The following is a 12,399-nucleotide window of genomic DNA, read 5'->3' on the forward strand; positions in this document are numbered from 1 at the left end:
GGAAGCGGCAAAAATCATAATTAAAAATTTCGGCAGCAAATCAAATTGCCAAGCACACACATTTTTGCAGTCCGCATGGCTAACAGTACGTTCTTGGTTAATCGTAAGATACTTTGGCGCAACTCCTCCAACCAAAAGCTCATAATGCGCCCTGGGGAAAAGTTTTCTTCGTTGATTATGGCGCCTTTTGTTTACTTGCATCACGGTATTTCACTCACGAATTTCATTTCGACATAGGCGAAGAAAAAAAAAGTACAAAAACCAAAAAAGAAAAACAGAAAAATTACGGCCAAAAGATATTAGAATTCTTCTGGAGAATAAAACAAAAAAAGGGAGCGGAGCAGCCCAAGAGCGTGGCACGCAATAATCATAATGGCAATAATACAGCAGAAAGAACATGGCAAAATGTTGTAATGACTCAAAGTGAAAATAAACGGGCTCCGAGAGATGGCAAAAGCGAAGGAACTCTGCTGCTGCCGGCGGGTGGTTGGAGGCTGGAGTGCGAGGGGCGTGGCAGGCGGTACGACGAGCAAAGGCGGCACGGGCAAATGAAAACAAATTGTAGCGTAGCGAATTAGGCAAGACCCAAAGTTGGGGAAAAGGAATTTGGAGAACTACAGCGGCGACGAAGGCGACGAAATGAACGGAAAAAAAGTACATTTCTATGCAAGTCACGGCGTTACCTTCTCATCCTCCCCCAAAAAACCCACCGCCCCCACTTCGCTTCCACACACGCACGCATAAGTGCACTGGAAGAATCCTCCTATAGATTTGTAAGGCATTTTCTTGAGCTTATAATTCCCAACTGGTTATAGACGTGAAATGCAACACAGCTGCTTTTAATTGCTTGGTTCGTCGAATAGCGATTACTAACACGGTTTTGTGGTAACTTGTACAATTGAAGCAAGCTTAGTCAATCAAAAATCTGTTTTTTGTAAAACCTGTAGTGCTTCCAGAAACTATTTTTCTCTGTGTACCTGACGCAAGTTTCCAAAGTGCTGCATTACATGGGTCTCTGTTTGGGTTTGGGTTCAGATAGATAGTGACAGCTTGTGCGTGGCATATTGAAAAGCAGTAGCGACGAATAAAAAACAATACACCATGGTAGGTAGTAGTTAATGAAGAAGAGCGGCGGATTCGAGAACCGTTAGCAGGCGCTCGTAATTGGCATTTAAAAGTATGTCGCATGTCAGCGACAAAAGCAGTCGATGATCCATTGATTCTTCAGCCGATGGAAAGCGTAAATAAGGGGTCCCAAAATAATTTAAAATTGAAAGAACCTTTACTGGATACGCAAGTGCGTTTATGAATAAGTAAGTGTGTCTACTTGCAGCTGACACGAGTCTCAGGAAGGGTGGTTAAATGCTTAGTTCCATGGGGTTGTTGTGAAGGTTAAACATTGTTGGAAAAATACTAAATTGATAATATGCAGATTCTCAAGATTAACCGGATTACTGCCTATTTCTGTTCATTACTTTGGCAGCTTAACAGTCGATTATATTTAATGGTACGATTATCATGTTTAAAAATAGTTCGACATACAAGAATTCTCAGTTGAACACATTATTAAGTATACAAAACAATATATTTTCAGCACATAAGTTCTTAACACTTTTAAAGCACTTCTTGCCTCATCTCATTCTCGTTAGCCATTGAAACATTCCTAGATGACCTCGTTCAACTGTGTTCCATTTTCTGGTTCAGAAAAAAGAGAACCAGAAACACCCACGCTGCACTTACTACTTCTGCCCAATTTCATATCTTCCAGATACAGTTGCAGAATCCGATTCCCCCAAAGACAATATGCACACTCACATATATAGTTGGTCATATAAGATGGCAAATGACAATGCGCCATATATCAAATTATACATAAACGTGTACTTAAAAAACTACACTTCCGACCTTCGAGAGAGACCCAGCATGACATCCGGCAAATACACGACTGCCCCCCCGGAGGCCCCACCCCTTCCCTTGTCCAATATATTATATATCCACCAGGCAATGTAAGTAAATGACAAAAATAAAAAAAAAGAGAGAAAAGAACGAAACATAAAGAAAGCAGCGGTAATAGCAGCAGGGGAACCAAATGTATCTTGGCCACGGGGAGAATAACGAAGCAGCAACATAACAGCGCGTCGAAATTGAACTTTTTGCTTGAACTTGTCGCAAAGAAATACTTGCTCCTTTGTTTCTACACGATTCATAATTTGTTGTAATTGGAGTTTAAGTCGACAAACTCATCGACCAAGACCAACAACAAAATAACGAACCGACAAACTTTACAATTTATTTTTAGAATCGTTTTTGTGCTGTCTTAGATTATGTATTTTTAATGCCATAAAATCGCCTTATTACGCTCCAAAGAAAATCCAACAAAATATAATGACAAGGTGTTAATTTGAAGCGCTACTAACAGGCCATCACTCCCAGCCCGCATCGTCATCATGTCATCATGGTGATGTCTTCTTTTCGGAACGATTGTTGATTGCTCAATTCATCAAATGGAAGTCGGAAATTTTTACCAAGAAGCTTAGTCTAATTTGGCATGATTAAATGAAATATAAAATATATACATTTAAAATATTATAAAACATTTAAAGCAGCCCTTTGTCTAACAACCCTTACAACTCTTACAATTTTCACTTGAAAATACTTCTAATGAACACAATGCCATTGTGTTAAACTCAAGGAACGCAACAAATAATTAAATAATTCATGCCGTTGTCTGAATGAAAATCTCAACTTTTCACTCACGAAAAAGTCTTCATACTGCTGATCTCTTTAAGAATTCATAAACTCAGTTGGTTTGTTTTCTAGTACGGGACTAGACTTTCGTTTCGGATTTGAATTTATGATGGCTTTGACCGAAATATGAACATGGAAAATTATTATTCACAATGGACACAGTTGTCTGCCTAATTTAATATGCGAATCAGAGAAGGAATTTCATTTCCTATGACCGAAAATTGGGTAAAAGAGAGAAAATCAATTGACCATCGATACGAAAGAACCCACAATCGACGACGTTGCAACAATTGACCATTTCTGGGAGCGTAGCTTTGCCGCACTGCCCCATGATGAAGCTCGAAATGTGGTCCTCAGGTTCCAACATGTACATCAAAGATAAATTGCCTGATCTTCGAGGCTTTCAACGGCAGAATTTAAGTGAAACATCAAAGCTGTGACTAAGACAAGAGAGCTTAGTTACTGTCAGGAAGCCAATTAGTTAGCCAGTGTCATGCATTTTTCGTTAAAAAGGTTAAAGAGAGGATGCCAAGGACACTCGCCACTGCGCCTTAAAGTCCCTGGCAAACAGCAATTTCAATTAGTTCAATTACACAACTGCAACAGGAGCCCAAGTCAAGGGTGTAATGCACCGCAGCCAACGAAGGCCAACGGCAGCAGCAACCCTTTTTGCCTTTGATGCCACCTCCACCCCTGATGGCACATCGATGGCAACTTTTGCAATTAAAACTTGAAACGTGAAAGACAATAAAAATCAATTATCTTTAATAAACGGACAGCGACCCAGCAGCCGCAGCAGCTGGTCACTCAGGCTTACCAAAAAGGTAAAACGAGAATCGCGGAAAAGCCAAAAAATTAAAGATGTATATAGGAGCAACCCCGAATTTCCATTGCATTTAATTAGGAACTGGATTCGGGGAAAAGGGCATGTGTGGCAGTGCACTTTGACCATTGCATCCGTTCCATTAGATGAACCCCTTTTTTACGTGCAGGTTAAAAATCTAGTCCAGAGTATGGGTTACCATTTTGGGGTTGCATGCGGGCTTGTGCGGCCTCGAGACACGCACCACCAAAAATGGCTTGTGATTTTTTCCCGAATACATCATTGGCAACTGGAGTGGAGTACAGTGGAGTGGCTGCCAAGGATGCATCGTCCGCTGGTCAGACTGCAGTCTGCCTGCCAGCTCGCCTGCTCTATTTATAACTGTCTGGATGGATAGATGGATGACTGGATGGCTGGGTGGATGGGATGGTGGAGGATGCAGTAGGATGATGGGATGTTGGTCTGGCTGGGCGGGGTCTGGATGCAGAATTTATTTGCCATGACCATGTCGGAGTACGAAGCGTGTGGATGTGGATTTTCGATGCTGCAGCATGCGTCATGCTGCCAGACGCATCGGCGGCTGTGAAAGTCGCGTTTTTGGTGACGATGTAGCTGCCACCAAACGCATTGCCCGCTGACCCTTTCAGTTTAAATGGAAAAAAATGGGAAACGTGCGTCTGGGGGAAAAGTGCAAATGACAGACGTGTATGCTGATGCTGACGATTTTATCAGATGCCAGACGAATTTCGGTGGCTGGCGTATGGCATCGGACATGAGATACAGACCCGAAAGCACAAACAATCATAAAAGTGAATATTCCAAAGCTCGGAAAATTGCTTAAATTTTATTTGGCATTCAAATTCTTTACTCGCATTCCATTTTGTAATTTTTAAAGAACAGAAGAGGTAGGCAAACTATCAAATTGCTCAGATAAAAACAAAGTCTCAAAGTTAAACTATTTTAAAACATGTTTGTATAGGCAAATTTTTATCAAGCCGTGTTTACTTAGCTGAATTCAACTATTGTTCTTTCATTTTCAACAGATATAAATACAAGTTTTATTTCACAAAGCAAAACATTACAATTACCAAATGCAGTACTAATTTTAAAGAGAGCCTAAAGCTTGCTTTGCGTCGCAGAAAATTCCTTCGCAGATACTTGTTCAAATTCTATTAGATTTCCCTTTCGCTGCTTAGGGGCGGCTTACCCCGTCATTAGTGGGTCAGAGCTCTATGAGCCGCGACCCCCTGGCCAAGAAGCAAAGCCGCCCTCTTCAGGGCTGACACGTTGCCTGATCTTCCATCCCACTTTGGCGAAAGGGCAAGAACTAAATCGTTTAACCTGCCACACGATGAGTGGGCCAAAGTTCTCTGGCTTTGCCTCGTTCATGGGATTTAGCGCATCGCATCCGCCTACGAGTGCACTTAATCACATGGAAGAGCAACCAACTGGCGGCCTGCTGCTCCTCCGCCTTTTGGGCACGTACGCAGTTCGGGATGGAATGGGATGGTATGAGATGGCTTGGTTTGGGGCATGGGTCCACAGGTATCCACAGCTAGCGGTGGAGCCGAAGCGTAAACGATGCCAAGTGGCAAGCGACAAACGGCTCCATCCAGTCCAGCTCCAGCGAATTTTTGCGAAAAAAGGACAGGCGACGAGCGCAACTCTTCAAACGACGAGAAGATGCTGCTTCATGTGCTAATTGCGCTGTCAAGTCAAGTGTGTGCGACGTGCAGCAGCAACATCGGTACTAGCTGCGTCACACGGAAGCAACAGCTCAAAATATATACGCATATACATTTATATATATATATATAAGATATATCATATATAGCCAGATGAGCAAGCCATTAGGCGTTGTTTGAGCGCAGGCTAAGAGAAAAATTGTTGCATACTTTGCGCGGCCGCAAGAAGAGCATACAACTCGCTTTCGCTCTCTCTCCACTCACTCTTTTGGCATTTTCTCATTATCCGCCGGCAACACAACAAGAATTTTCCGCAAGGAAAAACGCCCGCCGAAATTAAGTAATATTCCTGAGCTAGCGATGCGACCAATTCGATCAGAATCGATAAACCATCGAACGCGCTGCCTGTTTATCATGTGCTCCGAACTTTATTAACGCCCGCCTGCCTTTGCCAGGCTTCAACATTTTTATCGAAACGAGCGCAGATAAGCGCCGGCTAACGAGAGTTTTCACAGCCAGCCAGCCACCGCCGCTGGGGAAAATCGATTTTTCCAGCCCTTAACGCAACAAGAGCAGCAACAATTGCTGCTGCTGATGCTCTGCTCTTGATGTTGCTGCTGCTGCATTTGGAATTGCTGTTGCTGCAGGCTTCGTGGGTGAGAACACAAGTTCGGGCTGTGGAAAATTACAATGGTTGCCGGCGGCCAGGAAAAGCTGCAAGCTAATTGCAACGCAAGCTCCAACGTAGCTGTAAACACAAATTTACTCGGCATATTGCAATATAATCGAGTATGCATTTGTAAACCCTTCAATAAACCATATTTTTGAGATATACCTAGTTTAGAATTTCACGATTGATTTCGAAAATCTTAAGCATTTTGAAATAAAATCATCCTGAATAGTAGGTACTTTCACTCGGCACTAGAACCTAAATCCCCATTATGAAGTATTAATGCCACCGTAAAGAAAACTTTTACAAAACGTGAGCAGAATATAAACAATAGGGTTTTTCCCATTTTGCGATAGCATTTTTTGATTTAATGAAGTACAAGCAAAAACTTTTTGTTCGTAAAGTAAAACCAATCTCGAACCTTTATATTAAGAGCTATCTGTCTTGATTTTCATTACTATTTCCAGATATATTGAATATAAAAAAGGCGCTATCGCCGATAAAACTGTACGATATCGTGGACAGACTCGCAATCGCGACTCCCCGATAAGCTCCATGCATTTCGGGCGCTTCAACCCCCAATTCGAAAAACTTTATCACAATCAGCGCAGCAACTACCACCATCACTACAGCGGATTTATCAGCAGTGCTAGCCGCCCCTGACGCCCATGGCCACCCATCAAAAGAATACACACAAGGGATCAGGAAGCGGGAAAAGGTGGTGAGGGCTGATTGAGCGGGTGCCCGAAAATACCCATTAATACAGGAATCGCATCTGATAAGGGTGGCTACGGTGGATCACCCACCCAACCAAGCTTTGTTGGCCGATGGAAAGGTGGGATCTGCACTGCAAATTTCTTCTACGGACACAGAATCTAGTTTATAACATACTATGCAGATTTGAAGTTTTATTTTATTCAGTTATAGAACCGGAGGATTAAACGATTTGTAGAAACTATTCCAAACCCGTTTCAAAAAATTGCAGATGAATAAATGAAAAAGATCAAATTATGCATATAAATATTTAGTATACTATAACTAACTTTGTAGAGTGGAACATTTTCGAAATGGGATATTCTAATCCAGAAGATCGTATCTTGAAAGTACTGAGATAACTTCATACCAAAAGTGAAAGAACACGAGAAATATACGATCAAGAAAAATAATCAGCTTTCAATCGCTTTTCAAATACCCTATATTCTTACATATGTGCTAAACCTATTCTGCAAGTGTAAAATCGAAGGACCCTCAACATGCGATTCGAAATACTAAACAGGTAATGTTACTCACCCTAGCATGCATGTGCACATCGTTCTCCCCGGGCTGCTGGACTCCGGTGCGGATCTTTTTGTTTTGCGGCCCCTCGGTGACGACAATGGTGGCCCCTCCTCCGCCGGCGCCACTGGCGCCACTGCCATTACTAGCGCCGTTGTAGGGCATTGTGGTCGCCGTTGCGAACTGGAGCGAAATCTCGGGGCTGATTAAAGTTTGTTGGTGTAGAATTTTGGCGGATTTTTGAGGCCTAAGCCCAATGGTTGCGCGAAAGATATATTCAAGTGACGTGCGACGAAGCCGCGCGTAGATCGATTTTAAAAAACGCGCGCGCGATTTTTCTTTTCTATGGATCACACTCGAATCTCCTGGGCGAGAAATGAGTTGTAAATGTTTACTTTGTAATTGGTGTTGAATGTGGGATGTTTGGGTTGTTGTTTATATGATGGTGTAGCTGTTGTGGGCTCTTCTCATTTATTTACTATTCGCCTCGCTTCAACTTCCTTCTTGGGCGTTGCGTAAAACACTTTCAACTTTTTATTGCACTTGTGATTGGAGTGATAAATTTTCCGGGTTCCTCTGGATGTTCCTTTGAGTTGGATTTACCAGCTGCAGGCCGTGTAAAAGAGAGAGAATAAGCGGTGAACACTTTATTAGTACAAAACAAAAAAATACGATTCCAAGTGGAGAAAAATAATTTTGTTGGTCATTAAATCCGCAGGAGAAACTTTGCCATTAAATTGCATTTCCGATTTCCTGCAATTCCCTGGATGCCACTTAGGCACGATTCGCGGCTTGAATGTGTCATAAAATTAATTTAAATGTTTTGAGTAAATCAAGAGGAATTTTATTTACTAAAAGTCCCAATTGTTGAAAATACTTAACGATTTTTATCTTAATGGTACTGCAATCAAAACCTCTTCTAAGCCTTAGCTTATAACGATTGCAGTATCTGAACTGTTTTATCGCTAGAATTATTATAATTTTTAAAGACCGTTCTATTGGATCAAATATAAAAGTGGAATGGGATTCCAAAAGGAACATATATTGGAATGACCCGCGGTTTAAGAAATAGTCGCGGAACTGTCTTATCAAAATCAATCTGGGTTAATTGTTCGGCTTCAGAGAATTACGAAATGGATCAATTATATATTTTTCGAAAATAATCGCTTTAGTGGAAACACAACGGAAAAGCAATATGAATGACAATGCATAATTCTTTCTAATTGGAAAGGTAAGCCAAGGGCATTAATCAAAGGACAATACGAATGAAAATTCTGAAACAACCCTCGGAAAGTTGTCAAAAACAGATGGAAAAGCAGAGAAAATCGCCGGCAAATAACAAAGCGAAAAAGGAACGGTAAGAAAGCCAAGGAAAGGAATATGGCCGAAATGTCCGAACGAAGCAAGGCAAAAAGGGGAAGCAGGGAAAAGCTATGCAGGACGAATGAGGGGTGCAAAAGGCACTGTCAAAAATGTGAAAAAAAGAGTGCTGTGAAAAACGCGTAAAAGTAAACTTGAAAAACTTTTTCGGCCCGTTTCAAGCACAACCCTTATGGAAAATGGAAAATGCCCTGCACACTCACAGACTCATACACACACACACACACTCACAGAGATGCAGAGGGAAAAGAGCGACACACGGACAGACGGCTGACTTTGTTTTGTTTGTGGGGGTGGATTTTTCATTAATGGAACTGAACGGCAAGCTGAACGCTGAACTTTGTGACGTGCGCTTTTCTATTTTGTTTTCATATGCGGCGGCAATTGTTATTTCTCCATTCGTTTGGATTTTCGCTTACAAAATGGTGGAACGCGGCAACAACCAGGCGAAATAATGAAAATTTTGAGTCCGCACACACAGTAAATTTCAGAATTTAAATTTGGAAATTGGAAATTTCCCTTTTTAAACTGATTTTATTATTTTTTTTTTTTTCGTTTTTTTTTTTGTTTTTTGGAATTTTACAATCACATAATTTTATTTTCAGGAAGAGCGTGTTGCGAAAGAGCCGATTGGGAACAGACTGTGAATATGTGCGACTGTGCACCTGTCAAACGGTAGTCTGGATGACAGTTCATCGACTGGCTGACAACTCTACTTCACTTACTACCAAAAAACTCCGAAACACTTGGCAACACACACGCACGCAATGTGAATGAATAAACACGAGATGGTGGGACTAAGTGAAAATTTCTAACGTTCGCAAGGAGCTTTTCCGACTCGGATTTTCCCAGTTTTTCCACTTCGACGCCGAGCTGGCGAATGTCAGTCAAATGCAAGAAGTGGAAACCTGCGAGCAAAGAGAGGGAAGGCCAGAAAGAGACGGCGCGATCGAGAGAGAAAGCAGTCCACTAACGGTCGGCGCAGAGAGAGCATTTCTCTAAGGGTTGCAAGGTGTCCGAAAAAGAGAGCGCCGAGAGTGTTGCAACTCTAATTCTCTCAGCCTCACTCTCTCCCGCTCTCGCGAGAACTACCTTATTGCCTGGCCCTTTTGTGCTGAATTTTCGTGGGTGGCAAAGGAAAAATCTTCCGGTTGTTCTTATTCAACAAATGTGGTTTCTGTTTCTGCCTTGCACACACTCACACACACGCACACACTGAATTTTCATTTGCACACACAATCGCAACTTTCACCGTTAGCGCCAGCTTTTCTTTTTATTACCTGGCCTTTTCGCTGCGCTTTTTGCACTTGTCTCGTTGTTTATTATTTATGCTTATGCACAGTCTTTCGGCTTTTATTTTGTTGTTATTTTGTCAGTACACAAACAAAACGCGAGGACATAGACACAAACAACAAACAACAACTCGATGCGTATGCGTACGAGGGAGCGAGACGACGACAATCGATAACCGTAGACAACGCGTGAAGAGGCAAAATATCAACAACTACAACAACGACGCCGCGGAAGTATTTAATTAAGCCAAAGTATTTAATTTAAGCGTACGAATGCTTGTAAATGTGTACGCAGAATGCACGGCACCCACACGAACGCACGTATTCATCAGCTTTTGTTGTTGTCGTCGCTTTTCTTTCAGCTACTTATGCCTGTTATTATTTTATTTTTTATTTTATTCTTTTTAATTTGCTCCGTGCACAAAGTTTTAGCTCGAACCTCGAAACCTCGAAACTGACGCGAAAAGCAAACGCAACCCAAGCAAAAACTCAGATACGTTTTTCTCCCTCTGCGGCAGCGACGTCGGCAGAGGCAGCGTACTGTGGTCAAACATTTGCTTTGTGAGAGCAAAATTTGTTGTCAGAAAAATGTATATATTTTAAATTGAACATTTTATTAAATGTTGTTTAAATACTATTTCAAATAAATTAAAAGTCCTAACTGATCTGTCAAAATCTTAAGGACGGAAATGCAATGGCGATGCAAATAATAAATAGTGGAAAAACAATGAAAGGGATGGCATAAGTAGCTGAAAGAAAAGCGACGACGAAAAATAATAGATTTATAATAAGGTTCACATTTTAAAACTATATACGTATATAAAATAACAAATTTAAAATCCCTTTCAATATAATTTTGACTTGGGGTGCCCACATTGCTTCCTTTGCCCACAGTGCGCTGCCGCACGTCGTAATGAGAAAATGAGAGCGGTATTATTTTTGTAGTGCCTTTGTGAGAGCGATACAGTCGCACATGCTGCGCAATGTGTGCGAGCAGTGCGGCGCAAGTTTCGCGCTTGTAATGCTGCTCTGCACAGAAACTGCTTGTAAAAGAGTTACATTCGAAGAGAGGTTTCTCTTTTGCTTTCTCGCGCACATCTCACAAATACATGTAATGGGCAGTTGCGAAATTTAGCAGCGTACAGTGGGTCAACAATGAACTAACATTGAAATGTTACGGAAATTACGTACATATTAATTTTTACTACTAATAATTTATTTTTTTAGCTTTAAAAATGGCATTTAATATTTTTATGATATTTACAATTTTTTTTTAGTTAATTGGCACATATAAGATTTCCTGTTGACTTTTAAGAGAGTCAAAGAGAGCAAAATGCGCAACCAACAAATTTGTCGATATCGTTCTTTTAAACATTAAGGCGGATAAAGATTGTGCTTTGACGATATAGTTTTAATTTTTTAGCGGAATCTTAACAAAACGTAGATCCTTAGAAGTCTTAATTCTTTCTGATAATCTACGTCCAACTTTCTCCGAGAATTTCTTCTCCTCTTTCGGAAACCCGCCCACTTCGAAAACCCCACACATGACTTTGAGTGTCCAGGACATGCTCCATGTTCCTCTAATGCCAAAGTGCACCGGCCAGAGCGGCAACAACAGTCAGATGAAAGGTAAACAACATAAACTATTTAGTCTATGGGTGGGTGGCTATATGTTTGGAGTCTGCTAGGGTGGGATAGGTCTGCATAATGGGTACGCACCGTAGTAGTCGAAGGTCCCAAGACCAAAACCACACTGTTCAGTAATGTTTGCGTCATAAAGTATGGATTAAACTGTATATGGGCATGACTATCGTTGTGTGCTCCAACTTATCGCACTGTGCAGCACTTGTTGCAGTATTCAAGTGATTTCGAGATTATCCCCATATGGTAACCTTCCAACCATCTGTAGAAAATGGAATTAAAAATAAGTCATTGGCTAAGTGGATAACTAAATATACTTAAAAAATTATTTTAAAAAATAATTTCCACTAAGGCGCCACCTGTTGCTAATCAAAAACTCGTAGCACACTTTATGGCTGCACCTTTCTAACTACTTTTTTCAGCCCGAAATTATGCAATAGTTTAGTTATTGTTCGGTGTTAATTTATTAATTCTATAGTAAATTTATTCTCTGTAAATATATTGTTATATATTGACAGTCAATCGAACCGTGTATTACTTTAGCAACTTCTTAGAATGGAAGCTCGATGTACTTGGTGCACCATCAAGTATACTTGATGACGGCTAACGGGATCGCATTCGGACGTTCGAATTGGCAATACGATGTTAATTCAATACTTTTCGCGGCTTTTATTGGCCAAATAAATTTTGACCATTTTACAAGTCATAAGTTAGTTAAATCTGGTTAAGGGTCACTAAGTAAGTGGTCTTTTCTGGCTGCCAACTTTCACTTGTTTCCGGATCGCAGCATACCTCCCCCTCTTTAAGACTCCTTTAATGCCCGCGCACGCAATGTGTCCCCCAGCAGGATGCATTCTGGGAGCGCCAGCTCCCGCTTCTCGGAAG

At 41.2% G+C, this 12,399-nt stretch overlaps 1 protein-coding gene across 16 annotated transcripts in view; it reads right to left on the minus strand.

Annotated features, from left to right (window-relative positions):
* The window catches only part of LOC6609964 (heterogeneous nuclear ribonucleoprotein L), a 97,796-nt gene extending 90,160 nt beyond the window's left edge, over nucleotides 1-7,636 (minus strand). For 6 of the 16 annotated variants that reach the window (XM_032716549.1, XM_032716548.1, XM_032716557.1 and 3 more), the window contains exon 1: nucleotides 7,217-7,463. In XM_032716549.1, coding sequence (XP_032572440.1) covers nucleotides 7,217-7,366 — 150 coding nt within the window. In that variant the 5' untranslated portion in view covers nucleotides 7,367-7,463. Of the gene's footprint in view, nucleotides 1-7,216 lie in introns of all 16 variants that reach the window. The other 10 variants (XM_032716561.1, XM_032716559.1, XM_032716558.1 and 7 more) reach the window with 3 other exon arrangements.
* Between the last annotated feature and the right edge of the window lie 4,763 nt (nucleotides 7,637-12,399).

Source organism: Drosophila sechellia, chromosome 2R, assembly GCF_004382195.2.
Source record: "Drosophila sechellia strain sech25 chromosome 2R, ASM438219v1, whole genome shotgun sequence".
NCBI classification, from domain to species: domain Eukaryota; kingdom Metazoa; phylum Arthropoda; class Insecta; order Diptera; family Drosophilidae; genus Drosophila; species Drosophila sechellia.